The 27,715-nt window shown below is 38.4% G+C and overlaps 1 protein-coding gene across 3 annotated transcripts; it reads right to left on the bottom strand.

The window, feature by feature from the left end:
- Positions 1–442: 442 nt before the first annotated feature.
- Positions 443–27,715, bottom strand: nt5c2b (5'-nucleotidase, cytosolic IIb). Of its 3 annotated transcripts, none has more exons than XM_026931837.3 (18): positions 27,558–27,715; positions 25,053–25,182; positions 18,661–18,734; positions 13,075–13,192; positions 12,820–12,915; positions 12,515–12,606; positions 11,518–11,575; positions 10,815–10,908; positions 10,599–10,652; positions 10,418–10,501; positions 9,851–9,892; positions 8,932–9,039; positions 8,610–8,676; positions 7,483–7,653; positions 7,137–7,188; positions 6,886–6,946; positions 5,646–5,822; positions 443–4,686 (listed from the first exon to the last, which is right to left on the bottom strand). In XM_026931837.3, exons 2-18 carry the CDS (start codon positions 25,163–25,165, stop codon positions 4,450–4,452), a joined length of 1,698 nt encoding a protein of 565 aa, XP_026787638.1. In that variant the 5' UTR covers positions 25,166–25,182; positions 27,558–27,715; the 3' UTR covers positions 443–4,449. The 3 variants fall into 3 exon arrangements, with proteins under 3 accessions (XP_026787638.1, XP_026787639.1, XP_053085851.1); XM_026931838.3 differs by having other exon boundaries at positions 27,554–27,710; XM_053229876.1 differs by lacking the exons at positions 12,515–12,606; positions 12,820–12,915; positions 13,075–13,192; ... (1 more) ...; positions 25,053–25,182; positions 27,558–27,715 and adding an exon at positions 11,011–11,052 and having other exon boundaries at positions 10,815–10,910; positions 11,518–11,556.

Genomic DNA, 27,715 nt, shown 5'->3' with positions numbered 1-27,715 from the left:
TGCTCAAAATGGTCACTGTCCAGAATTCACATCAGATTTGTAGCATAGCCATTCCAAGTGCAGTCAGTGTAAACCTCCGTATTTGAGTGCACTCCCGTTTCTATTGCAGCTGGCTTCACCACAGACTAAAATGCAGGTTAAAATCTGTGTACTGTGCTGATGTAAGTCACACTTAAATCTAAAAATGATTTAGAAGCACACTGCGTGTTGTGCTGGCAGTGGCGTAACCAGAAATGAATTTCGGTGGGATGAGGATATATACAAAATAAAATCACAATTGTTAATCTGATCTGTATAAGTAAATTGGTAAGTATGGCATGTGTCATGCATTTTACGTGGATGTCAGACAGCAGTTGGATCTGTATATATTTTTAAATTTGCACAATATGTAGTAACAAAATGAATGTACTGATAAAATGCTAGGGCAAACTGTGACATGAAATAAAGTATAAATGATCTTTATTTCACATTTCAGTGCAGCCTCCCCAAATGTAGAAGCTGAACAATATCTGAACAAAAGGGACATACAAGCACATTCTGTGATTGTGGGAAATGAACACAAGGAATCATAACATGGCAAACTTTTTCCTCATGTTGTACTTTAAGCAGTACTGAATTTGTCAACTTTTGTTTTGTGTACATTTCTACTCTACATTGTAAAAATGACATGGAGCATTCTAGTGGTAGTTATCTATGCATACAGGACAGTTCCTGCACTTGCAAAATCCTCTGAAGAATAAAAATGCAGGTTTCTGTAATCAGCATGGAAAAAAAAAAACAACTCAAAGGTACAGTATGTATTATCACTTTATACATAACTGTAAACAATGCACAAGAAACAGTCCGCAACATTGGTATAAAGGCACGCATGGATACTGTGCCATTTTTAAATACACATAAGCTCTTCATATTTTCCGTCTGAAAGTGGGAAAAAAAATATATGACCACTTCTATATGGAACATCTGAGGTGACACTCTGGTTATTTTTAATAGGGTGTGGCCACGGCATAATGTATTGAGGCCACAAGTTAGTATTTCAAACTATTATGCTGGTATGTTGTTGAAATGTCAAACTTACTACATAACCTCTAGTTCATTATTTAGCAGAAATGGGTTAAAAAAAAAAAAAAAAAAGTCTATTCGCTCAATCTAAGGGTCGCACCTTAGTAAAAAAATAACCAGCATGTCACCTCAGTGGGTCTATACGTTTACACTGTACAAAGCCTGAAACAAATCTGTTGTAACATTGTTCACAGAATGATACACAGTGATATACAGCACAAAATACTGTTTTCAACATCATCAGAATAGGGTTAACAGTGTTCTGGCGCAAATGCTACAAGGTTTTCTTGGGATAGTGACCGTTTTGTGCAACACTTTACTTTCAGCAGTAATGTATGACTGCTTTAAGATCCAATGCAGCTGAACAGTTCTGACAGTTCACTTCGAAATGAGCTGCCTTGGATTACATTTCCAGTTTAAAACCATTTAATGTGACAGTATAAATAATCTGCATATGAAATACAGTTTGCCTGAAACATTCTAACAAAATGTGCCGAGGCCTTATCTTTATAAAATAATGCCTGCTTCTCTTTCCCTTCTGACTCTTTCTCCCTTATGACAAACTATTTTTTCTAAAAAATAAGGATATACAGTAACAATAGACTGTACATATAGTAATGTATCTTGTGCTGAATAAAATGTAGCTTTATTTTATCAAGTGTTAAACAGCTTGTTTGTATCTGTGTCATTTACGTGTTAAAAACGTTTTGTAAAGGAAACCGTTTGACCAAAATACAAACATGGCTGAAGGTTAGTAGGCCCTAATTAGCTCTATAATGCTAATCGAGGGCTGTCATCTTATGTCTTTTTTTTTGGTCTAACTACTCCTGTCAGAGACAGTTATACTCTCACTGTTCACAGACCTGTTCAGTAATTTAATCATTTTCCTTCTATCAAATATAATATTCATTCCTTTAAGAAACAAAATCTACAAATCTACTGTATCTATCACTTCCAGTTTAAGTCTATAGCAAAGGCACCAACATCGCTACGAGTTCTAGTAGGTAGAGAGGGAAAAAAAAAACAGAAATTTACCACAAAACCCCAGACCAGGGGCTGTCAACTGGTGGACTGGGGTCCAGATACACACCCAGCAATGTATTTAACCAAGTTCTTCGGAAAATCGTGTCACTAAGCAGATCAATGTACAAATTAAAACCTAGCTATAGTTTAATGAATCTAGAAGACATTAGAGACATTAGGTCTCACAACTTTCACAGAGTTTTCATTTTATTTACCTTCTCTAATCTGTTTAGCAAACTGACAACATGGGTTGTTTTTTTTTTTTAAAAAAAAAAAAAGCTGACAAAGATGATTGGACAGAGAAGTATGTGTTTATTCCAAACAGATGTCTCATCTGTTCAGAGTCCGTGGCTTTAGTCAAAAGTGGTAACGTGGAGCACCAGTGCGAAACAGAATATAACCACTTTGGTTTGTTTTATTTATAAACTAATTATGAATGTTTAACGGTTATCGCCATTCAGTCAAGTTAGTCGCTTATTCAGCTGGATCTTTACAGACTGGACCTTTACAAATTTTAGTTGAACACCCCTGGCCTCGTGCATGTTGGTGGACGAGAAGGCTACTGTTTTCAGATGTGCGCCAAGCAGCAGGAATAAATAAGCAGCTCCTCCATGTTTTTTTACCGACCAAAGTAGGCAGTTCTGCCTACCGGTTTTCTGTTGGCTGATAAGAGAGAGGCTTGTAAATTCACTGCTCAAAGTACACCAAGATAAAATTGGCGCAAAACACAAGTAACCGCTACCATAAATGTCTTTCACGTCTTTCCCTTTCCTGTCGGGCAAATTTTATTCATGACTGTTCTGACTGCTGCTTTAGCTGAAAAAGCACAATAGATTAGCTTTTACGTGTCTCCCATATCACCTTGGCAAAGGGTCAAAAAGAGTAAATGCTCCAGCTTAACCATAGATGTTGGCACCTCTGCTATAGGGACCTTGCTGAGTTGGAAAGATCACTGGTCAGAGTGCTCTTAACGCTATTGGTCCTCACAGGAGTAAACTCTCCAGTGATATCGTACGCTAATCTGAACTACTCTAACTGCAAAATCTGCTGAACTCAATGCACACTAAATCCGATGCTTATATGTTTTATATAGCCACATATATTTCAATTCTCTAAATTCTCTACTCACACCAGCTATAAAGTACACTATTTACAAGAGTTTTTTGCATATCAAGGTCACTTATATGCACAGCATGGCAAATGGTATGGCCAGAAATGACTGTGTTAGCAGTATGGCACTGGAAAGATTAACATTTTGGTAGTTTATCCCCACAAACGGAGATGTTGAGTATAAAAATATGTCGATACTTTGTAGTGTGTGTTTGTATGTGTGTGAATGAGAAAAGGTGCCTTTGTTGACAGCTTGATTTGCTGCATAGCACTATACTTGGCAGTTAACATCACTGCCATTAAAAAAAAAAAAAAACCTAACTAGCCATATGTGGTTCGCCTGGCACAGCAGTTGCCAAGTAACAGGGGCGCTTGTGTTAGTGGCATTCTCTCGTAGCCGTCACTTTGGCCGTCATGGTGCGCTGCAGCCCCCCTCCGGACTTCATTTACATTCCTATCATGAACAGCTCTCTAATAAAGAGGCATATCATGCCAACACACGTGCTATGCACTTCCCCTCAAGTCCTGTATGAGGCAGCATTAAGCCAAAAACTGATGTACAAGAAAATGATGTTCAAATGAAACAAAGGCTTGTGTTAAAAACAGATTTGAAAAAATTAAAACATGAGCCCAGAAACAGCTGGAACCCAGTGGGGTTATTTTGCTGACTATGTACTGTCAGTAAGTTCAAAATAACTGCTATTTGAACATCATGCATTTCCAACCAACTTACAATATGATGCATAATGTGTATCAAGTTAGATAGCTAGATGTCTAGACAATTAATAAATAACAGGCTGGAATTGATCTAATATGAAGCATAGCTGCTTGTGTGATAATTTTTCATATGACTGACCTTCAAAAATAGTTGTGCATCTCCAAAAATACTGTAAACTCATTAGAATACTTGTCCTAAATCAGCTTGAGTTTATATAGCTTACCGTAAATTAAATGTGCTTTGCTGTTTTCCTTCTAAATACGTTGTTAACTGTAAAACTCAAAAAAAAAAACTGCAAACGGATCAACAGAAACATTTCAGGGGATCTTTAGCCAAGCTAAACTTTGACACATAAACCGTTTGAGCTTGACTCTCACATGCTACACATTCTCATATGGTTAAAAAAGTCTATATAGTTAAACTCTAAAATTCCTCTTTGTCTTAAAATCCCTCACTACTATTGTTCCCTTCACTAAAGATAAACGTTTCCCTTAGGGAAATGAAGAATAGGTCAGGCCTGACTGAAGGAGAGTCATCTATTCCTCCTCCTCCTCCTCTTCCTCCTCGTCATCGTCTTCGTCGTGGCAGTGCGTGATCTCCTGTGGAGCCTGGGGGAACAGTTTAGGGGGTTTGATCTCGCTCAGAGAGCGTGTGAGCTGGCTGCGTTTGCAGTCTATTTCCTTGCAGTCGACACAGTGGCGGTTGCGTGTAGCCAATGGCGACTCGGTGTCAGTGTCCACGTGCGTGTGCTCCACTGTTGACTCATGTGGCATCTGGGAAATAAAACAAGCAAAAAAAAAATATTTTCAGCATCAGTAACTAAGTCATTCTTAGAGTGGAAAAATCTGAGATGCAATCACTTCAGACAGACAATCCTACACTGGCCCACAAAAAAGTTATAATGAAAATAATAGTACAGATACTACTACTACTAATAATAATAACATAATAGTAATAAAATACTAACATAATAACAACAAAATGATTATCATTATAAATTGGATGGATGGATGTAGACTTTTGATATCCCCTGTAGATAGATAAAAGGGGTGTGCAGACTTTTGATAGCCACTGTAGATAGTAACAGGAGTGTGTAGAATTTAGATAGCCACAGTAGCTAGATAACACGGGTGTGTAGACTTCTGATAGCCACGACAGATAGACAAATAGATAGACACACAGATAGACAGATGTTTAAGATAACATTAAGAGCCAACAAGTAAACAGTAAGTAAGTAAGTAAGTATCCAGCTGAATGTAAGTGGTTTTGGTACATTTATTATTATTTAATTGACACCATGTCCCTGTAACAGTAATACTATGAATTGATTTAAAAATTCTCTGTCACTATGATGAGGATACTGATGTATATTTGCACAAAAATGTCTTATATGGGGTTGGGGTGTGTCACAGCAGAGGCCTTCAAGTATTTTGCAGTAAATTCCACAAATTCATGTAAGAAATTCTTGTTTAAATGGAATGGAGAGGGTTAATTGCAGGGTCATTTAAAGTTCAGATGTGTTGTTAGTGAACCTCTGTGTGACAGGAGAGCAGTAGGAACATCAGTTTGGTGGAGTTACTTGTAATAGATGATTGTTTTTGTTTTTTTTTTATACTAGATACATTTATAGTACATCTATAGTTATTCTGTGATTGTCCATATGACTTACTTTAATAACAGTCCATAAAGATGTTAATATGTGTGTGTGTGTGTGTGTGTGTGTTTCTCTCACCAGTACGTGTGCAGCTCTGAACAGGTAGCTGAACGGGTAGTACAGCAGGTTGATGAAAGAAGCAGCGTATAGGTCGGCGTAGCGCATCACCTGCGAGGCGAACAGGGTCTGGCGAGAGCCGCTGCGGAACAGACTACCCATCATGCCATAGCACATGTCCATGTCATGGGTCACTTTCTAGAAGGCAATGAGAGCTGCTTGTAACATCCTATTTACATACACATGCTAGACTAACTTCATCGAGATAAACTGATTAACCTTTTTATACCACAGCTATGTTGAATTATCGATTCTGATTGGTCAGAAGGTACTGATTAATTTTCTATAACAGCAGCTCAGAGAGTACTTCCAGCTGCAAAGCAGATCAATGCGCTTGTTCTAATATGTTACCGTTTCTACAGTAGCAACCTACACAGAAACTCGTATGGTGGATGCTCCACAAAACCTGATTTAAAATTGGTGCAATTGTTGATATGGTGAAGGTTTCTGTCAGGAGATTTAATTGTTAGCATTGAAAAACTGCTGTGGTATAAAAGAAATAAAAAAAGAGTGCTGTTATGGGAAAATAATCCAGTAATATCCAGTGCGACTTGATTGTTACATATATAGTTGAGTGCAAAAGTTTGCATACCCTTAGAACAAAATGAAAGCATTTCATTTGTAGCAATACTTAGTTAAAATGATCAAATAGTATAAAATAATAATAATAATAATAATAATAATAATAATAATAATAATACCAGTCTCTACCAGTAATAATAATACCAGTTAATTAATACCAGTAATACCAGTTTAGAAACACCTCATTAATACCAGTTTAGACACTTAGTCATTTACTCATAGAAAAGTAAGAAAAAGCACAAGAAAAGTATCTTGTTATTCTTAGAAAACATATGAAATAAAAAGAAGATACGTTTCTCATAATAGCAAGATGTGTTCTAATAATACCGAGATACAAATCTCAAAATAACAAGATGGGGATTTTTTTTCTTGCGTGGCAGCAGTGTGCTTCCGTACATATCGGTTATAACTCGAGATTTCCTACACTGACTTTTTCAGATCAGGAAGAGAGTCATGGAAAAACTATGACTTTTCTTTTTGCTTCTTTCCTAGTTTTGTTTTTACTGAATTTACCTTCTGTTCTGGACTGTTGTGAAATGTTTGTTGATAAATAGAGGTTTATCTTCCTTTTTTCCACTGCAACCATGGTGGCTAGGTGTGTGTATGTATGTGTATGTACCTTCACGCGCCTCTGGATGGCACTAATGTCCGGTCTCTCGTTGCTGCTGCTGTCCAGATGCCTGAGAACAAGCGAGAGAGAAAGAGAGACAGAGAGAAAAGAGAGAGAGGATATAGGTCATTTCGGAGGGGACATTTCGAGAAAAAGGGACAGCGAGAAAGGGTGACCCCTCTGACTGGTGCAGAGCTCACAAACACACACATACACACACAGAGGACACTTGGATACTCAAAGGTATACAAAGAACTCACTTGTACAGCTCTGCCAAGAAAATGTCCAGACCCTGGAGTTCTTCAAACAGCGCTGTGAAAGACAAACAGAGTGACAACCATGAGCATAGACCCCTGTCTCTCTTTCTTTCCTTCTTTTCCTCTTAAGCTTAAACTGAATTGATTCATCGTTGATTGTTAGTGGTTTTAGAGATCGTTTGAGATGCACAAAACACAGGACAATGTATAAAGAGACAGCTCAGCCAAATAAAGGCTAAAAATATAGTAAAGCACTAACCCTGGTAGCTTACATAATGCCATTTGTAATGTCATGAGCACATTCACAGTTAACCACATTTGTTTTATCTTGGTTTAACAAAGGACTCACAGCTCTTGTCGGTCCAGACGTGCAGCTCCTGAGCAAGTTCAGGGATCACCAGGAACGTCCTCCAACCTTGGCGCTTTTTGGATTTCAGAATGTCTCCAAAGATGTGGTCCCCGATGTAGAGGATGTCCTTCCCTTTAGCACCCAACAGGTCACACACGATGTCTGAGGAACCTAGAGACCAAGAACAGCAAGAGGATGTCAGCAACAACAACAGCAACAACAAAACACAGTAAGAAAGATTAAAGTAGGGAATAAAACCTGACAAGGTGTGCTGTTATTGGAAAATAATCAATGGCAATCAACCTGACACAAAGCAGAATTACTGTTACCACTCAGAAGTTGATTATTTTCCAGTATCAGCAAATGTTTTACTCCTCATATACCACAGCCATTTGGCAAGGACTACAATTTTTATTCATTAAAGAACGAAATGTCATACTTTTCATCTATGTAGAGTTACATTTAATGTTGCTGAATGTTCATGAAACAAGTCCTTCACCAGCTTCTCTTATTTTCTCTAAGACAAAAATACAGTTTGCCATATTACCAAGAAACCACAAAGCCCTCCTTTCCTGTGTTGACACTGACGCCGGAGACTACTTCCAAAAATATTCAATAAACATTTCCTCACAGAAAATTTCAAAATATCAACAATTACACACTGCTCTGTTTATGTGGAGCATCTGCAATACCATACCATACAAGTATGTTGTATTTTGTAAGTTATTTTTTTCAGGAACAACAAAAAAAATAACACTAAGTGTTAAAGCACCCTTAAGTAAAACACTCTTATGTTTGTCTCATACTAAGACCTTGATTGCTACAGTTCAGTACTTTCATTGATGGAATTTAACAACTGCCCTTTGACTTCTATAAATGCGTGTACTACAAATAGAGATTATATGCTATAGTAGATAGAGATTAGGCTGATTAGGTCCCTGCACACCTCACTGAAACCATGACCCAATTATTAACGCCTGCTTACACAAGATCAAGTCTGTTGAGTGCAGGCCAGTGGAGCTCCAGGACTGGAGCTGAAAGCACCAGATGTAGTGAGTATGTGGTATATGTGTGAAGGGTGAGTACAAGTTATGTGTAGCATGTGCATGTGTGTGTGCGTTTGTCACCTCCAGAGTAGACTATGCCGTGCTGCAGTGGGCCAGTGTATGTTCCGATCTTGAGCCTCCCGGTGGTCTACAACAGAGCACATTTATCAGCATTTATCAGCTCTGATTTGTTCCATTATTCTGCACAGTATTCATCTGCTTTTAGAACTGCGATGGTAAAATGGGAACCCACTGTGAGATCTCCCTTTGCTCTGCAGGTTTGTTCTGTACTCTGAGTCCTCAGAAAAATCTCAGCCATGTGCTGGCTAACCAATAGCCAGTTTCTGAGAAAGCATGCTCTCCAGCAGAGCAAAATGTTCCTGAAAGTATATGTCTAACTCACCGTATCGACCTGTCTCAGTACAGTTCCCTCGCCAAAGAACAGTGGCTTCCGTGCATCCACCAAAATTAGATCGAAGTAAGACTGCCATGGGCGATGCGGAAGGCCTTGCTATAGCAGAACACACACCATACATTCAGCAGTGAATGTGTAGTCATCTTTCAATGCAGTTTTGAGCAAAATATATATATATATATATTTTTTGTCTATAACAACTCAACTGTAAGAAACTCTACACAGGCTATATTTTACTAAAAAAATCATCCTGTAAAAAATAAAGTAAAAACAGTCAGTCTGTCTAAAGATGTCTAAAATCTCGCTAGCTACGTGTGATCTCGTCACACTTTGATGACAACAACGCAAGTTGTTGTATAGCTACATTCCATATCAAACTGGAAATAAGCCTATTTAATTCAATTTGTAAATTGTATCCATGATGAGCCTTTAAATATAATTTTCTCTCTTGTCACTTCTGGGGTAACCAGATTTTTTTTTTTTTTTTTAAATTGCTATATCTTCATTTGTGGTTGAATATTTCAGTACATATTTCAGTTCAGGAAAATCTGTAGTTTTCACTATACATATATAGTAGCAAATATCAAAATTTCACCAAGTCAAAGATTTTCCTGACTGCCACACATTTTATTAAAAAATTAATATTATCAATCATTTGTGCTGGTGAACGTACATGTGAATTACACTTCTACACCCACTGTTTGCTGCTTCCGGTAAGTAACTTCCTTGAATACATATGCTAATGAGAATTTTTTTAATGTAACCTAAATGCCTCTTTAGTTTAGCGTTCTAGTTTAGTCAATCATGACATGGTTTTTTTAACCAATAGAAATACTAGTAATGTCACTACTACTGTATGCATTGCTTTATGATTAATCAAATACAGATGGTGAAATAAAGTGCTCACCTTTGGGCCGTAAGGGAAATCAAACAGGTAGGTCATGATTTTCTGCAATTAAATACAAAAAAAGACATTTAGTTTCATTGCACAGCCCTATGTTCACACTAGGCAGTCACATGTCACTTGCGTCGCTTGTAGTCTGTTTCTAATGGGCATGTATCAACCTCTACAATTGTGGGCGTTCACTATCCAGCTTTTTTTTTTTTTTAGTTATGATGAGAAACAGTAGTAGCTAAAATTAACTTCAAATACTTAAACTTAAATTCAACTATATTACGCAGTACTCAGTGTGCAAATTGGTTGTTTGATATACAGGTTACATGTTAGGCTTCATACTAGCTTCAGTGGCAGATTAGCAAAGCAAGCTAACTATACTAGCACCATACAGTCACCAGAGGCACCAACAATTTCTACTACTTCCTTCCAAACTTTATTTTTTCTTTGCATTGTCTCTATACACATTTAATGAAAGGTTGTAGGATAAAATTACATACATATGTGAATCTTTTCACATGTTTATGTAGGTGTGTGTAAGTGTGTTAAGACAGCTGTGTGCTGTATCTGTAAACTCACATCTGTGTATTTGTAGTCACTGTTGGTGGCCAGGAACACTTTGCCAACTTCGTTCATGCGACTGAGCAGCAGAGGCAGTTTAGGCTTAAGACAAGATTCACAGAGAGAAATGACTCACCTCAAACACCTCAGCATGAAACCAAAACCATACAGGAAGAACACGGAAGCAGGGCAAACTTACATCTTTCACCACATATTTCTCCAGGTTCTCCACTGTTTTTTCCTTCAGAGTTCCCTACGGACAAAAGGACCCTGTTTCAGATTATATTAGCATATGTGAATATGCCTTCAGGCATCCCATCATCCTAGAAAGGTAAAAACTTCAGCTCACACTTCTTGTGTTTTAAAAACCATTGTACACCATTACACTCTGCTCCGACCTCAAATCTCCTGCTACCTTAAAGTGGACCCAGTCAACGGCATCCCGCACGTCCTGGAACATGCTCTTGAAGGACATGAAGAGGTCTCCGTCTTTGAAGCCTGTCTCACAGCTAGAGGGTTGGAAAAAGGGACAAAAGTCTAAGGCTCTGCGGCCAGGGAGTCAACACACACTATCGACAGTCAGACATGGTTTAAATGGGACAGTCTTCCCTTGTTTGAGGTCGTTCCGAGCCAAACAGGAAAGCCCTCTCCCCCTAAAAGGACCAACAATTGTTTCAGAGGACATGCATCCATACCAGAACAAATCACACACTCAATTACGTCTGTATAGGCTTAAGTCTATACACCTGAGTGTTTAGATTATAAGTATCATTATTTAATTAAATTAATTTATTAATTACCATACATGTATTTTATTTGTGTCCATTAAAAAATGATTATTTTCTCTATAAGATACATGCTACATGATTAGTTAATATAGTTTAAATTTTCATTGATGCCATGCCTGTACACAGTTCCGTGTGCTACAACTGTGTCTACTGTAAATAAAGCATGCAGTAAACCGATTTTCGCCACACTATGCTTTGCTTATCAGTCGCGAGCGTGTGCACTGATAAGACTCTCCCAGTGTGTGTGAGAGAGATAGGGCCTCAATCAATATGTGGATGCAGTGTCCAAGGTGAGCGTGTGATGGTAGTCACTACCGGTGAAATTCTCACCTTGAGTACCGGTCGCAGTTTGAGAAGAAGTCAACGAGGCAGGCGTAGAGGTAGGTTTCTGCGTGCAGAAAAAAAAAAGAAAAGAGTGAGTGAGAGAGAGGAGTGGAGGTTTCGTTTGCACCAGGGCTTTACCAAATTAGGTCACACACAAAATGTGCACTTTTATTCATTTCATTTCAAAAACATTACATTTCAAAAATACACCTTATTTATTTATTATACACCCTAATTTTTACATAATGTGATAGAAGTTACTGGGGTTCACTTCAGTAACTTCTTGTCTTATTGTATATTTGCACCTGTTATTCTGAATCAGAGTGAAACTGATACTTTTGGTTCGTTTTCACACTGGTCATAATTAAACAAAACATTAGCTGTGGGATGTGTACTGCTAAAACCATACTCATAAATCTCTTATTCATCACTACCACACTTCAACTCTGTACTCTGGCTCAGCTTACCAGCTCATTTTGAAAAGAATTGCTGATACAAACCGAATCTCATAGCCAAAACCACCCCCTCAATTACATGATATGGAATGATTGTGAACTGTAAAAATGTTTTGCACTGGAAATCCAGGCCTCCCAATAAAGACCCTTGCATAGGAGTTGTTGCATAGTAAGGAGGGGAAAATGAGGTGGTAGGTGCTGACATTTCTAGGATGTTAACTAGGAAAAAGGTGGAGTTCCAGATGCGGTATTTAACCTGAACTTCAGTTCTTTCAGTTAATTCTATGTATACTTGATTCTCTTCATGTAGTTGCTTTGCTTCAGAGTTGAATCACTTTCTGATTACAATTGCTTGTTCTGACTCACACCTGAATACGACTGCTGTGTTCTCATCTGTCCAAACAAACCACACGAGGAAGGTAAAAGCACCAGAGTTCGATTCAAATAAATTGAAAAATAGACTGTTCTGTTAAATAGAAAGCAAATAAATGCCTGAACCTAAGTAGACCCTGGCTAATCCTGACAGATGGCAGTGATTAAACACCGACCTGGCAGATTGAAGAGAGTGTTAAGGATGTAGAAGCGTTCAGTGTCATCACGCTGGATGAATTTGTTGGGGTAGAGCTCTCGGATGTCAGGCCTGGCATAAGGTAGAGGAAAATTATTCAAACATTTTTTGTATGTGTGTAATAATAACACAACCTGTCCATACTATCAAATAACAGAAGTTACAGTTAGTGTATTACTAGACAGCAGTTTTTCACAATTGGTTATGTTTACAGTTAATACAAACTACTAAGGTTTTTAACCAATGTTGAGCTATAAAAAGAATCCAGACAAATAAACATCTTACCCACGCAGGAAGTTAAAGCCATGGACACACACCAGGATGTTTCCATAGGCATCCACCTTTAGGAGGTTACCGTACAATGTGTCAAACACCAGACCTCTGGAGTAAAGGGGACAACACAATGTTTTCAGTTAAGTCTGTTAATGAATTAACTAATCTACTTATACATTACTTAGAATTTATTTTTGCTAATCACTAACACCTTTTGAGTTGATACTGAATGTTGATAATTTGGTAACACCATCCAGAGGTGCTTACCTGGTGGGGAAGGATGGGTCGTAGACAAAGCTGAGCAGTTCCTGTGGGTAGCCAATAGAAACCAGACGCTCAACAGTCAGGTCAAAACCCAGGGACTCGTATTCTGGAGATTTATACACTGAAACAGAACAAAAGCAATATGTTGTGCAAATCAATAAGCCTCATCTATTAACCTGAATATGAACAAATATATTTGTAAATCATTCACAGGAGAATTGAGTATTCATGAAAATGCAGTTAGTTTGGGGGAGAAAAAAGATTGTATCTTGCGAGAGCTTCTGAATTTACATATAAGAAGACTCACTAATGTGAACCTCAATTGAATGGCTTCAAATTGTCTAACTGGTGATGAGTTAAAGGAATTTTATATACCGATTACGCTGTCAAATTTAATCAAGATTTCATATTAATGACTTGAATGAAAGCGATCCAAAACTAATCCATAAATTAACACAATTAAGAACAGGCAATAGCCAAAAGAAAGTGCAGCCTATAAAAGAGGAAGCGTTAGGGTGTGGCGCTGCAATGGCTGAGCTGCATAACTGGAAAATTTAGCATACGCCATGCTTAGGAGACAAACTTTCACCAATTAGTAGTCATTTTGTTGTTTTACATTTAAGGAGCTTTGTGGGCATCACTAAATGTAAATCAGCTGTACAGTGTGAACATGAATAATTATAAAGTGACTCAGACAAACTGGCTTGGTTTGGTTCTACCTGGTTTAAGTAATGTCATAATTTCAGGTATCTGACAGACTGCAATACAGGCGTATGAGTAATAATAATGTGCACATCAGTTTACTTTAACATGTAGAGAAGTAAGTTATGAACCACATGTTGCTTCATGTTGGTATTTTTGGCATAGATTCCAGGCATAAGAGGTTAAGCGGTATTTCTAGGTAGGATGCCCACCACACCATTCCATTCGGTTTAAAGAGCCTAAATTAAATGACACTGCTGCTCTTTGTGATACTCTTGTTCCTAAGAAAGATATTTGGTCCTCATTCTCAAAACACAAGCTTTGTTACCAGAAATAAATCAGTAAGCATGTTGGAACCTCACCGAGGACAGCATCTGAGATGAGTATCCAACAGCAAGAGGGACTGCATTCACAATGGCTTAGAGGAGTCCCTGAATGTCCTGTGATCTCATCTGGATCGAAACCAGATCCATTCACCCTTTCACATTTAAACCCAATTAAGGCCCAGAGCTTGCATGTATGAAGATTTTTGTAACATTTCAGAGGGCAAAAGAACCAGCTGAGAATTTTGAGTCCTTGGTCCATTATTTCAAGCCAAGACCAAAACACAAGGAGAATAAAAACAAAAACAAGGACATAAACAACATCATCCATGGTCATCCTTATTTAGCCACATGTTCTGGTAAAGAAATCGAAGAAGGTTGTTGTCTCTGCTTCAGGTCGTGGGAGCGCAGGACGGAGAGATCACTTGAGAAAAGAGCTGCAGCTAGGAATGCCTCAGGGAGTAGTACTGGGACCTCTAGAGATCCTCACTTGTGAGACATGTGGCTTAGCGAGAATTTGGCTAATTCTTGTCAGGTCTCAGTCTGACTACATGTCACACAAGGTTGCATTTAAGAACAGTATGGTGTGTGATATACATTCATCCAAAGTATTTCGGATCTACAGATAAGTGTGTGACAAGTGTGGGCTGGGGGGAAGGGAAGTGAACTCCTCTCAGCAAGGCAGATTGCCAGTGAAACTACAGAATCTGTAACTGAGGCCAGATTCTTCTTTCCAAGCAGGAGCCCTATATATCCTTATCCTCTCCCCCTACTCCCTTATAGTATCTCCCCATAAGATCTGGGCTTCTACAAAGAAACCTATTTTTGAGCCTCTTTGCCTCTTGTTCGCAGCTCTGATCAGCACTCTCTCGAAAAGTGCCTCAAGTTGACCATGCTAGAACACATAAGAAGAAGCCTTTATTTGTCACATATATATTACAGCACAGAGAAATTATTTTCTTCACATATCCCAGGTTGTTAGGAAGTTGGAGTCAGACCACAGGGTCAGCCATGATACAGCAGCCCTGTAGTAGATAGGGTTAAGGGCCTTGCTCAAGGGCCCAACAGTAGCAGCATAGCAGTGTTGGGGCTTCAACCCTGACCGAAAAGCCGGACATTGCGAAAGGGTTTTAAAACAGGGTTTCCAGCGAGGATGGGATTCAAACCCACGTGTGCAAAGCACAATGGATTAGCAGTCCATCGCCTTGACCTTGTCCTGATAGGTAGTGATGATGCATGTAACAGCAGGAAATAAGAGCTAAAATGAATTCTCTGAGCTATCTTGGACTACCACCAAAACATGTCTCATAACATTCAACATGGTGGCATGGTAGAGCAGTGAGTAGCCACACAGCTCCAGTGTCCCTGGGTCAATCCTGAGCTAGAGGTACTGTTTGTGCGAAGTTTTGCATGTTCTCCCTGTCCAGGTGGGTTTCCTCTGGGCTCTCTGGTGTCCTCCCGCTTTCCAAAAACATGCATGAAGGTGAACTGTCTTCGCTAAATTGCACGTAGGTGTCAATGAATGTGTGCATTTTGCCCTGGGTGGACTGGCCTCCCATCCAGGGTGTATTCCCACCTCGTGCCCAGTGTTCCCAGATTCACCAAGACCCTGATCAGGATAAAGTGCTTACTGAAGATGAAAGAATAAATGAATAAATAAATTGCTCAGCTCTGAATGAAATTGAGTCCTTTCAGAAAATTTTTTCCTATTCATATTTTAAAGCTTTTAAAATGTAAAGCTATTATGAGCTGTTGCAGCTGCTGAAATACCATTTTCACACATGGCTCCAATACTCGAGTCTGCACCCAAGATCAATTCTGGGCTTGTTTGTGGATGGTGTCATCATGGGAGGTTTGTTTTCACATCACTTCTGCTGTGCACACAATTTTTCCACAATGGAATACATCAGGCACATGTTTGTATTAAGGTTTCTTTAATCAATGGATAATTTGTTTAATTAATGCTTCTTTTCTTGTGCTTGACATTGCTCTATAGGTATGCGGACTAGGATCTTGAGGGACTCATGTGAGGCAAAGAAAAAGTCATGTGCAAATGCCATTTTTACTATTATGCAAGCTAAAAAGATCACAACCATACAAAAAGGTACATAATGATTAGCATTCCTCCATGTTTGAATCAAATTCCTTTTAAATCTTTTACCATTAAAGTTAACTGGCTTTTACACCATGCAAATTTTGTTTGCCTTCTGTCAAATTGTTCTCTACTTTTTTATAGTCTAAGTGAGTAGCTTAAATGGTCTAACAATGTTTAAACTAACTTATTTGTTTATATTTGGAAAATCTCACAGAAACAACTGTGGGAGGGGGCAGGAGTAGTAAGAGTGTCTGCAGGAGTGTGTGGGATTGTGCAGGTAACAAGTGGATGTGTTTTTTAGACACCTGTGTTAAATGTCTTCTTGGCTCCGTGTATCTAGAAAGCATTCCATCTCCTCAGCAGATCACAACATGCCCGTGTGTTAAATTCAAATAATCATGTTACCCGATGCCCAGCCCAGGGAGAGGATCACTTTCCCACGTGGCATAGACTCTACTCGAATTCACCTGAAGTGAACCCTAGGTGAACAGCTTTCACACTCAACCAAAAATACCGAACTGCTGCATCAAGGGAGTAGTCCAGACTCATACCCAGTGTTCCTGGGACAGACACGAGACCCAACCTGACCAGGATAAAGTGGCTACTGAAGATGAGGAATGAAAATGGTGTAAATAGGACTGGGTTCAGAAACAAATTATCCTAAAGTGTAAAAAAAAAAATCCGTTGAGAGAAGAAGCTAAGGAGTGATGTCACAATCTACAAGTATTTCTTAATATGCATTATCAGCACAGCACTACTTATTGACCATGAGTACTAAGTGTATCAGGTCTACAATGAAAAAAATTAATGTTATAGTGATTGACAGTGACATGACAAAAAGGAGGCATAAAATTCACACTGCTTAAAATATGACTTTGGACCCTTTATTTGACATGGGTTAGCACAAGAATGGATGTCTAAGGGAAGCTCTTTTCAAATACAAGAGAGGACCCCCTCTGGCATGGCTTGGCCCCTTGGAATCTGTTATCTCCTCCTTTAGCTGCACTCGTTTGACAGATAATTATACCTCACAAGCATGCATGTACGTTGCCCAATAGGAATGCTGTCTAACGGCTAGCACCACTTTAGCCAGAGAATGACAAATACACCCATTTGACAAAATAAAGATGATCTGGTTCTTAATATAAGATCATCACATACTCGAGGAGGCCTGTGTAGTATATGTAGTTTATACGTATGAAAATATATGCTATAATTTGCTCAAAGGCTTTATCTGTATGGCTATTTAAGTCAATATAAATGCAACTATTACAGCTGCATGCTGAATGTAGATGTCACCAGTTTAGAGTGATTTAGAGGCCCATCAGGCTGCAGGGCTATCAACACCAGGCTGATGTGGAGAATCCTGACCTTTCAACATTCCTTTGGTTACAGAGGCCAATGATAGCCCTTAAAACACATCCTAAGGGTGATTTTTCATACAGACAACAATCTTATGGACAGGGCAAGAGGACAGATTAATCTAAGGTTAGACTGTACTGTACCCAAGTGAGATTTTAAAATTTGTCTAATTGCTTCTCAAAAACGTTCTTGTGGCAAGATTAGCCATGAAGTACGTAATTCTTCCCATTACAGCTCATATCCATGCTACACTGCACTGTAATGTTTGCAGTGACAGTGATCTTTGAGAACTTGATGAGGTTTGTGGTCACAGCGTTATTCCAGCACAAGACAACATGATAGCCCTTCGCCTTGTAAACACTTTACGGCAAGCAATAAAGCTGTGGATGTCAACAGCTGAATGCCGGCGATATCTCCCTTGAGCCTACAATGAAGGCAGTCTGTGGAGAACGCAGGCCCATCAGTCCTGGCATGGCACAGAGCTGATCTGCTTTCCTAAAGCAAGCAGTCCCGATTTAGCAACTCACGGCTGTTGTTAGTGGCTGAGTCACTGAGATGCAGGGCAGAAAGCAAAGGAAATCCGATGCACCCAGTGCACGTTAAAATGTCAGTATTGGGTTCCTAGTTGACCCAAAAAAACATAAACATAAGATGAGGTAATACATAAGATGGGTTAATTTGCTGATGACATATGTTGAACCTTCAGGTTAGTGTTTTTTTTTTTTTTTTTTTGATTTTTTTAATGAGGTTTTGGCTCCATTCTGTGGAGCCAAAATATGGGTTAAACATAACACTGTACCATGTATTTGTATTTTCAAGTTCCAAACACCAATGACAAACATTTAAATATATCCTACTGCTTGTTTACCCTGAGTTTCAGAGTGTCTGTGCTGCTGGCTATTTTTAAAATGAAGAAAGTTGCCTCATCCCAGCGACACGTTTTTAAAAAATTTCAGAGCTGCAAAGGATTGTGGTCCGGTCACAGTTTAAGAAGAAACAGCTGCCTCCGATTACACACGAGTGAGCCTACAATATGCAGCAAAATGGCAGACAAGTAAATGATGTGTTAAATTTCTCGGTAGCAAACAGTGGGCCTCATTGTCTTACCTGCTAAAGTGTAATCCATGTCAAAACCAAAGCATTTGATCTTCTCCATTGCCAAACTTCTGTTCACAAATACTCTGAAACAAATCAGAAAAACAGGAATACGTCAACGGAATGAACACATGGAAAATTCATACAAATAAGAACTAGGCTGCAAAAGACTAGGGCCGCATTTTTAGACAAATATTCTTTAGTCATGAAAAAAAGAGCTCCAAACGCCAAAGGGCTATTCCATTTTCCCACAGTTTTTTATCAGTTCCCTGCTTTTGATGTTGCTGAGCCAAATCTGGAGTAAAGCACAGCATGGAAAGAAAAAGATTCCCCTGACCAGCATACAGAGAATCTGTTCTAAGAGACAGCTAAGGCTTTCTGGGTATTAAATAAAACCCCCAATGCAACAGGGTTTACACGCTGAGCCTGATTTCAAACGTCAAACCCGACACATTTGATCCGAAGCTAGATCAAAAGCTAAATCAAAATCTGAACAAATTTTAACATTTTATTTTGGAAGCAAGTCTCTGCTGTGCACTCAACATTCACTTAGGAACACCTGTACAGCTAGCTGCACATTAATGCACATCTACTCTGGTAGGGTTGTTGGTGCCAGATGGGCTGGTTTGAGTATTTTAGAAACTGCTGATCTCCTGGGATTTTCACACAGTGAAACCAGTCTCTAGAGTTTATACCAAATGGTGCAAAAAAAACAACAAACAAACACATCCAGAAGGTGGAAGTTCTGTATGCGGAAACTCCTTATTGATGAGAGAGGTCAAAAGAAAATGGCCAGACTGGTTTCAGCTGACAAGAACACTACGGTAACTCAAATAACTACTCTTTACAACCCTGCTGAGCAGAAAAGCATCTAAGAATGCACAACATGCTAAACTGTCAGGTGGACGGGTTACAAGCAGAAGACCATATCGGGTTCCACTCCTGTCAGCCAAGAACGAGAATCTGTGTCTACAGTGGGCACAAGATCACCAAAACTAGGCAGTTTTAAAACATCATTTAGTCTTTGTTTTTATTACTAGCTTGCAAAATCTATCAGCAATGAATAAGAAAATTAACATTCTGAACATGTAACGTTTCCCAGCCCATGAAAGCAAAAAAAATCTATTTTTGTAACGTTATGTAGTTTCAAGTCTACCTTGTCAGTACACACTGTTGGACTCCCTCCATTGGCTCATTTTGGTAGATTGGAAAAGTACAGCACATTTTGAGTGTAGATGTCACTGCTATCGCAAGAGTGCTAATCCAAACTGTCTGTCCACACCGCTATGCCTACAACCTGACAACAATAGCTTGCTTTTTTTGCTTCCTTCAGCGTTCAGTCTATCTGAAAACTATTGTGTCTGTTCTGCTGCATTCTCTGTTGTTGGGTCTTTGTTGAGTTAGAGGTTGTTTACTTTCACTCAAAGACATCTAGAATAGTCAAACGGGCAAGAGGAACTGGCCGATTCCACAGCAGAGAGCACTACTGGCAGGGCCTGGCTGATAAACAAGCGCACCAACAAGCATGTTTAACTTCCTCGTTCTCCGAGTTCACAAGTCATATATAATTATCACATAGTGACTATGATGCAGCATTACTGCTATCTTTGTACTTTAAGCCTACTGAATTCATTCAGCTAGAGATGAACATGGTTGGCTGGATTTGATTACTGTATTGCATCACATGGTTGACCCGAGTGTACAAATACCGGGACATAGCGTAAGACAATCCAGATAAGAGGGTCACCTTTGGACCTCAAATAGACAGTATGGCCACTTCGATCCTAACCAAATGTGTGTGACGCGAATGTTTTAGCTCCTTATCTTCCTCCATTATCAGCTGGAAAAAGGAAGATAAATCTTGGCAAGGCTTTGCTGACGAATGGTTACGTTCTACGTTGTACAGTAGGTCCAAAAGGCTGAATACCAAGAAGTACTTTGCAAAGGTCTTAGGCACGTGTAAAGAAATTTTGTAACACAAAAATACCTTCAAAAGCAATAAAATGAAAATGTATTGTTATTGCTACAAAGATAAGTAAACAGATAAACAGTAAAGCTATTTTGCATAACTTTGGTGTAACTACTAACTATTTTGAGTTCCAGTTTCTACCCCTGAATATTTTCCTAAAACAGCACATCTCGAAGTGTTTTGTTCCTCTTATGCCACAGCAATTTGACAACAATTGCAATTTTTATTGAACAGCATCATGCTTTTTATCCATTATAACATATGTTGTAGGATTTCCTTGAGACAAGGTAGCTCCTGTTATCACTTCTGTCATTTCCTCACTTGCCTCTCTTTGTTTCTCTCTCTTGTTAAGTTAGTAAGATGGGGGGGAAAAAAACACAGTTTATGTTACTGAGAAACCAGACACACAAAGTCCTCTGTCCTGAAGACTTCCCTGCGATAGAAAACTTACTGATCATTACAAAAAACTGACACTGGAGACTCACTGAAGACACTGGAGAAAATTATCCATATCAATGAGTAGCTTATAAGTTTTTCATTGTTAAATAACAACATGTTTTTCTATCCGTATGTGAAGCGTCCGCCATACAAGTCCTTGTGGATGAGTTGTTACTATAGAAACAATAAAGTATCAGAATGAGCGCTTTAATATAAACCTGTGATTTGAATTACATATATATATATATATATATATATATATATATATATATATATATATATATATATATATATATACTTTAACTTCCTTTGATTATTTTTTCAAGTCATTGTCTCAGTTTAAATAGTTGTCACAATTTCGCAAATGCAGACATACTTTATTTTAACTAATACAAAAACCAAAGAAATTAAGACAAGACAAGACAATACATGGCAAAACAAAACAAAGACAAGGCAAGGCAATCATAAAAGAGACACTACTCAGGAAAATATAACAACATTGCTTAGCAACAAGAAGGAAGAAATGCAGAGCTTATATATTACGCTAATCACGGAAGTACAGCGGGACAGGAAGTGAGTCAGAACACAGAGGAAGAAATTCAAATGATGGGTCAGGTTATCCTTTGGTGGTCTGGAGGGGAACTGTCCACGCCAGGTGTGACAATAGTTCAACTGAGTAAAAAAATGCTTTTCTGCTTCTAAAACTGATAAAATCAAAACATTTCCTGGCAGATACTTGGATCCTATGGTCTAAATGACGACATTATTAATGGTGTGAGGTCCTTCTTATTTCCATTTCGTTCAAATACTGACTAAATGACTAACAAAAAGCTTCAAAAGTGGACAAACTAGGACCTGGTCCAGCAGAATAAACATCCCAGGCTCTGAAGTGATAGCTCAGCTGGCTTCACTGGGCTAATCTAAAATAGGATTGCATAATACCTATGGGATCTGGGCAATTCCCATAGACTCCTTTTCCTACATACATCTTCAGTGCAGTTAAATATTCGCATTTCTTCTAGGCCTCTAGGTTTACCCCCGTCCAGTTTAGACTGAGATCCTAGTTTCCTGCCAGACCCTACTTCCACTCTATATTTTATCCAGCATGGCTGGAGAACTCCTATAATTAGACATCTTGGGTGTCGATTTTAGTGTCAAGATTAGAATTTACAGTTTGGCCCGCCACCAAAACAGCACCACTCATTTTATTTCACATTTATGACATGGTGTATTGAATGCAAAATGATTGACTGAGTGTTGATGGAATGGTTAATAAAAAGAAAACCTGCTGTGAGTCAAATCTTTCACTTGACTAGAATTCTAATGTCAGTGTCCTTTCCATGGAACTGACATTTAAAGAGATCCGGCTAGCTTCTAAACACCAAACTATAGCCAGGTTAGTGAGAACCTGTAACTTCTATTTTAGAGACTGAAAGGCTATCCTTGGCTTTGGACAACTGACAATGTTGTGCTTCTGGTATGATAATGTGTCACAGATCGAAAGACCATATCTTCATTAGCAAGCCTATATAATTATACACAGTATGTCCTAAAAATCTAATAAAGCCTCATCAGTGAAACTGGAGAGCATGGTCTCTGAGACAAGCCAAGCCTGCTATGTCCATTGCATAAGATCCAACAATATAAATTCTTTCCATATGCTCCAACTATTCCTATTCCTGGAAAACTCTTGTGAGCTGCTGGAAGATTATTCTGTATAGAGTCTGAAGTGGTGCTCGAGGGATATAATGATAATTATAAAGGTCAGTGTGGACAAATCAGAAATTTGCCCACCAGGAAAGTAAAAGCTCTAATCTGCTGCCCGTCCAATGTTCTGGTTGCTCAGAAACCTAACTGACTAGGCTAAAATATTATATTATACCACAGCACAGTGGCAAATGAAAATAGCTCAGATGTGAAATCAGCTTGTCCTGGCCCCCTGGTCTATTGACTGCTCACTTAGTAGTCAAGGTTGTGAATTCAAATCCCATTTCTGCCAGGGAGCCACCCTTAACTACTCAGCTATATGGACCACTTTTACACCGGTACAGATAAAATTGAATAGATATAAATGTAAATAATGTTTCAAACCTAAACCTTGTATGAGCCTTTTCTCTGTGCTGAAGTGTATGAACAGTACAAAAGCTGCAACATTGCTTCACATTATAAAAAGTTCAGTGTATCATCAGAGCTGTATTTCACAGATACCTTTGATTACTTAGCTGTGGCTTGGAAAGAATCCCACTTTGTGTCAAAGCTGATAAAACCTGTTTCATAAAAACGTCTTACTGAAATGGATCCAGAATCTATCAGATCTGCATTACAAAAACAACCGCCGGAGCTGCCCTGCTAACAGCGCTCCTGGTGAATTAATACTGCTGCCAAGGCTGATGCCACCAACGCGCTCACAGCTTTGCCTAGAATGCAAGTTTCCACCATAGATTAGCACACTTCATGCTCACTATAATAATCTTCCACTGAGCTTTCGGTTGACCCACATGTCACATAAATAAATAAAATAACTTTCCTATTAGCGTCGCATTAGTTTCTGAATAATTCATAGTACTGAACAACATGCTTTAACATCAACAACTTAATATAATGTTATTACTTTCCACCAAGAAGAAGACTAACTTGCTGGAAATTTGATTTGAAACTTGTACACAATGGATAAAAAGGTCTACCATATGAATCAGTGTAAATGTACATGCAATATATAAATATACATGCAATAAATGGATTAATTACTAATATCATTTGTAAGAATGTTTTTCCGCTTGGCTACTATAGGGCAAAATGCAAAACCAGCATGGTATAACTGGAATACCACGTACACCTATATGTGAACTACCAGTACTGCGTGTACCAGTGTTTCTGCTGAACCACCCAGCTTCAGTTTAGTGTTTTCCCTTGAGTAGGTACATTAAACAGATGGCTAATACATTAACGGAAAAAACAACATAAAAACGCATTGCTGTGGTGCTGGGCCACCATCAACCTCCACAACAGCTTCAATGAACCTAAACATAGATTCTGCATGTTTCTGGAACTGTAGACATTCCCTAGAATTTAACTTGCTGCCTAGCCAATTACGTTAGCTTCTGGAACCTGGTGTTAGCAAAGAATACATAGCCAGTTAATGCTAGAAAACAAGAAAAGACCTCAACATGCTTTTTCAAATGAGATGGCGAATTTTCCACGCTACCAGTTCATGCCTTCTAGGGAGGTAAAGGAGACGCCTCGTTTTATCCAGCATATTGAAACATTTTACTGAGGTAGGGCAAGGAGCGCTCCTCCTCAATTTCAACACCACAGTCCGGTGGCTAATCCAATTCAAACGCACAAGGATAGCTGTAGTGGTAAGTATGTTTTGTAGAATGAGATTTTACAGCACAGATGACAAACTGGAATGAATCTTGACACTGTATTTTCACATCGGATGCTTTAAAGTGAATGTAAATAAAATGCCAATTTGATTTATATTCAGCGTACAGTCACTGCTCGGATAAGAGAATAAGAGAAAATTAAAATTTTATTAATTAGAAAATTTTTTATTATTATAAACTGACTGGAAGCAGCTGATCTGCTGTTAAAATTCTGTACTTAATCATTATCATTGTAAAATGGTTAAATTATTATTTTTTTTAACTCTCAGTGATTTTTTTTAAACAAATACGTTGTTTTTGAATATAAAAAAATGAAAACAAATTTGTTTTGCTAGACATTAAATAAAGTATTGAATAGGTTTTTAAAAAATACAACATTACCTATATATCATGATATCGTAGAAACATCTTTGAGAATCGTCATGTGATATTTTTGTCATATTGCCCACCCCTAGTGCAATGTACATTTTTTTTTTTTGTTGGAAAAGTAGGAGTATTCAATTTAAATAACACATATACATAGTGTATAAATAGCCAAAAATATAAAGTAAACTTAATCAAACATTTTACACCCCTGGCTGCTTGTAATAAAGTTCGTCCATCGTGCATACCTATGATATGCCTCACGTCTGTATTTCTTCATAGCCAATCCGTCCATGTTCGCTGGGAGGTCTGCGTAATGCTGAAGGCGGTCGCTCCATGACGTAGTCACCTTTATATCCATTAGGCTCAAATTTTAATCTGGGGAAACAAATAAAGACAAATGTTCTTGCTCATGGAGAGAGAATGGGATTGAAGAAGAAAGCCTTTAACAGCCAATTTAACAAAATCACTTTGAAGTCGTTGGTTTCTAACACAATTCAGAGAATCCACAACCCCAACATGCCACATTTAAATGTGATTACTGATGAAAGAAGGAATAACTGAGCAGTGATTAATGCATTGATCTAAATTATTGAAATGGAAAGTGTCAGGACTCGAAATGTTGAACCAGGCCTGGTCTGGTCTCTTCTTCTCTGAAGTAAACTCAGCCAGGCTGATTAGATTTAAACTAAATTTAATTCTTTTCATGTGAAATCGCATTCAGACCATGCCCAGCGCTACAAACGGGTTCCCAAATTAATTTGGCTAGTTCTGTAACCCCAAGCTACTTCATTGTATGAGTCTAAAGCTGCAAACTAAATTTATTATCTCAATACAATACAGTATATATAATCTAAAGGTAGAATGTCAGCTGGTGCCCCATTTTACCCAAAGTCCGCATTTCACAGGAAGTTTCCTCATAAACTACTGACGCAAGATGAATGGTGGGCACTGCAACAGCTAAGCTAAGCACTTCTCTGACCCTGTAATTCATGAATGCTGACTTGTACAAACATGCTGGAGGCCTAAGGGCTAAAGGACAGAGATTTCTCCGAACGTGTGAACGAGGACACTGCAAGACAAGGCTGTCTGAAATGGACACCAAAGCCATGACATCATTTCACTCACTCAAGGGCAAACCTATTTCTCAAGAAGAGTGGTCTTTCGCTTGCTTACAAATTTTAGCTAAAACTGGAACGATGGGAAAAAAAATCCTCTTCTCAAAAAAGTAGGCTGCAACTTAACAGGCTGGCAGCTTTTGTTGATAGAACAGAAAATAAATGGGCCAAAGGACGCCTGCTGGCAATGCTGCGACTAGAAGTGGTACACTCATAGAAAATAAGGTTCTTCACATAGTTACAGCTACTTATCTGCTTAAAAGAGTTCTGCAGTCATAGAAAAACAGGTATTAAACTGTGACCATTCCTCGTCACTTTTTTAAAGCTGTACTTTTTAGGTAATTGCCGTCTACGCTCTTTTTAAAAGGTACACTATATCACTATATATCTCCAGCTGAAAGATACAGTTTAGTACCTTTTTTTCCTAAGGGATAACTGATGATTCTGAGTCATGAATTACAGTGAATCATGTCTGTAATATTTTCATTTGAAGGACCACAAAATTAGACAGAATGTAGTAATATTGGCCAGTTTTTTTAATTATTATTTACTTTTCTTGTTTTTTTTTTTAATTATTATTATTAAAACCAGATAGTCTCCTGACTGGCAAAAAAAAAAAAAGGTAAAAAACAAGAAAAATAAATAAAATAATAAAATAAAAAGAAGTAAAGTACTTAAAGAAAAAGTAAAGCTCTGTTTTAAAAAAAAACAGAGCAATACATCAATAAATAGAAACCATTCAAATCTATTTTAATAATAAAAAATGAGTAAATAAATGACTCTTGCTCTTTATTACAGTTCTTCTGTCCTATATTTAGAGCACTGGGAATGCACTGTTTTCCTAGAAAATGAAAATAAGGAATGTAATACACAGTTCTAGTAACCTTACAAACTTGAAGATTTTGAGAAACCTTTATACTTTGACAAATTTATAGACACACAAGGATCAACTTAACAATTCAAGTCTTGATCATTTTTTCTCCAGATCTAGCACAGAATTTCACAGATGTCAGCTTCAGGGCTAACGTGCAAAACAACTAACCTCCTAGAGAGGAGATAAGACTTTAGATAAGCAGACAGGGGTTTTATTTACGGTTTGAGATTTATCTATGGATGAAAGGTTAACTGGATTTAGGTTTTACTTAGAACAAGTCCTAATGGAGTCTAAGTAATGCAACAGCAGTGTTACAGCTGCAGAACAATGACATGCTTAGCTAGCAATAACTAGCTTTATCTAGCTTTAACTAGCTTTCAGGGATGCAGTTTATTGATTACAACCTTTACTAAACATTAACATTACTAAATGTCAGCGAAGAAACTGTGCAGACAGAAACACTAACGACTATTACATAGTTATACACAGTTTTACTGGCCCGCTGATAAACAAGCTAGCAGCAGGCTGGAAACGTCAAACATCACATCACCGACATCACCTTTTTGTTTTTATTTAGCGTCTAAATGTAGCGTTTAAACATAAACACAAACACACACACACACACACACACACACACACAAGCAGCTCGATATGGATATCTATACACCACCGAGCTGTAAACACATTGTACGGTAAGGTAAAAGTGATACGCGTACAAAATGGCTTAACTGTAATCTAACTCGCCATTTTCACTCACCCACCGTTCAGGGAAGCAGAAAGCAGCAGCTGCACAGGCTGGAGATCTGAGCATGCGCTGTAGCACACCACCGAGCGGCACCGTATAACAGCGAGAGCGCGCGCGCAGCTGTGCTGGCAGCCTGTCTCCTCTCTCTACTGTACACTGAATATAACCGTCACC

Source organism: Pangasianodon hypophthalmus, chromosome 26 (assembly GCF_027358585.1).
Source record: "Pangasianodon hypophthalmus isolate fPanHyp1 chromosome 26, fPanHyp1.pri, whole genome shotgun sequence".
NCBI classification, from domain to species: Eukaryota; Metazoa; Chordata; class Actinopteri; order Siluriformes; family Pangasiidae; genus Pangasianodon; species Pangasianodon hypophthalmus.
The sequence above is the reverse complement of the archived record's forward strand: the minus strand, read 5'-3'. Positions and strand labels throughout refer to the sequence as shown.

What these genes read in the sequence shown, in the direction of transcription:
- nt5c2b (XM_026931837.3), bottom strand. Translation starts at nt 25,165, where the DNA reads ATGGATATAAAGGTGACTACGTCATGGAGCGACCGCCTTCAGCATTAC. An exon ending in AACTGCGACCGGTACTCAAG is followed by an intron (nt 10,909 to 11,517) that starts GTGAGAATTTCA and finishes CCAACCCTCTAG; the next exon opens with CTGTGAGACAGGCTTCAAAG. An exon ending in TTGACTGGGTCCACTTTAAG is followed by an intron (nt 10,653 to 10,814) that starts GTAGCAGGAGAT and finishes TTTTGTCCGTAG; the next exon opens with GGAACTCTGAAGGAAAAAAC.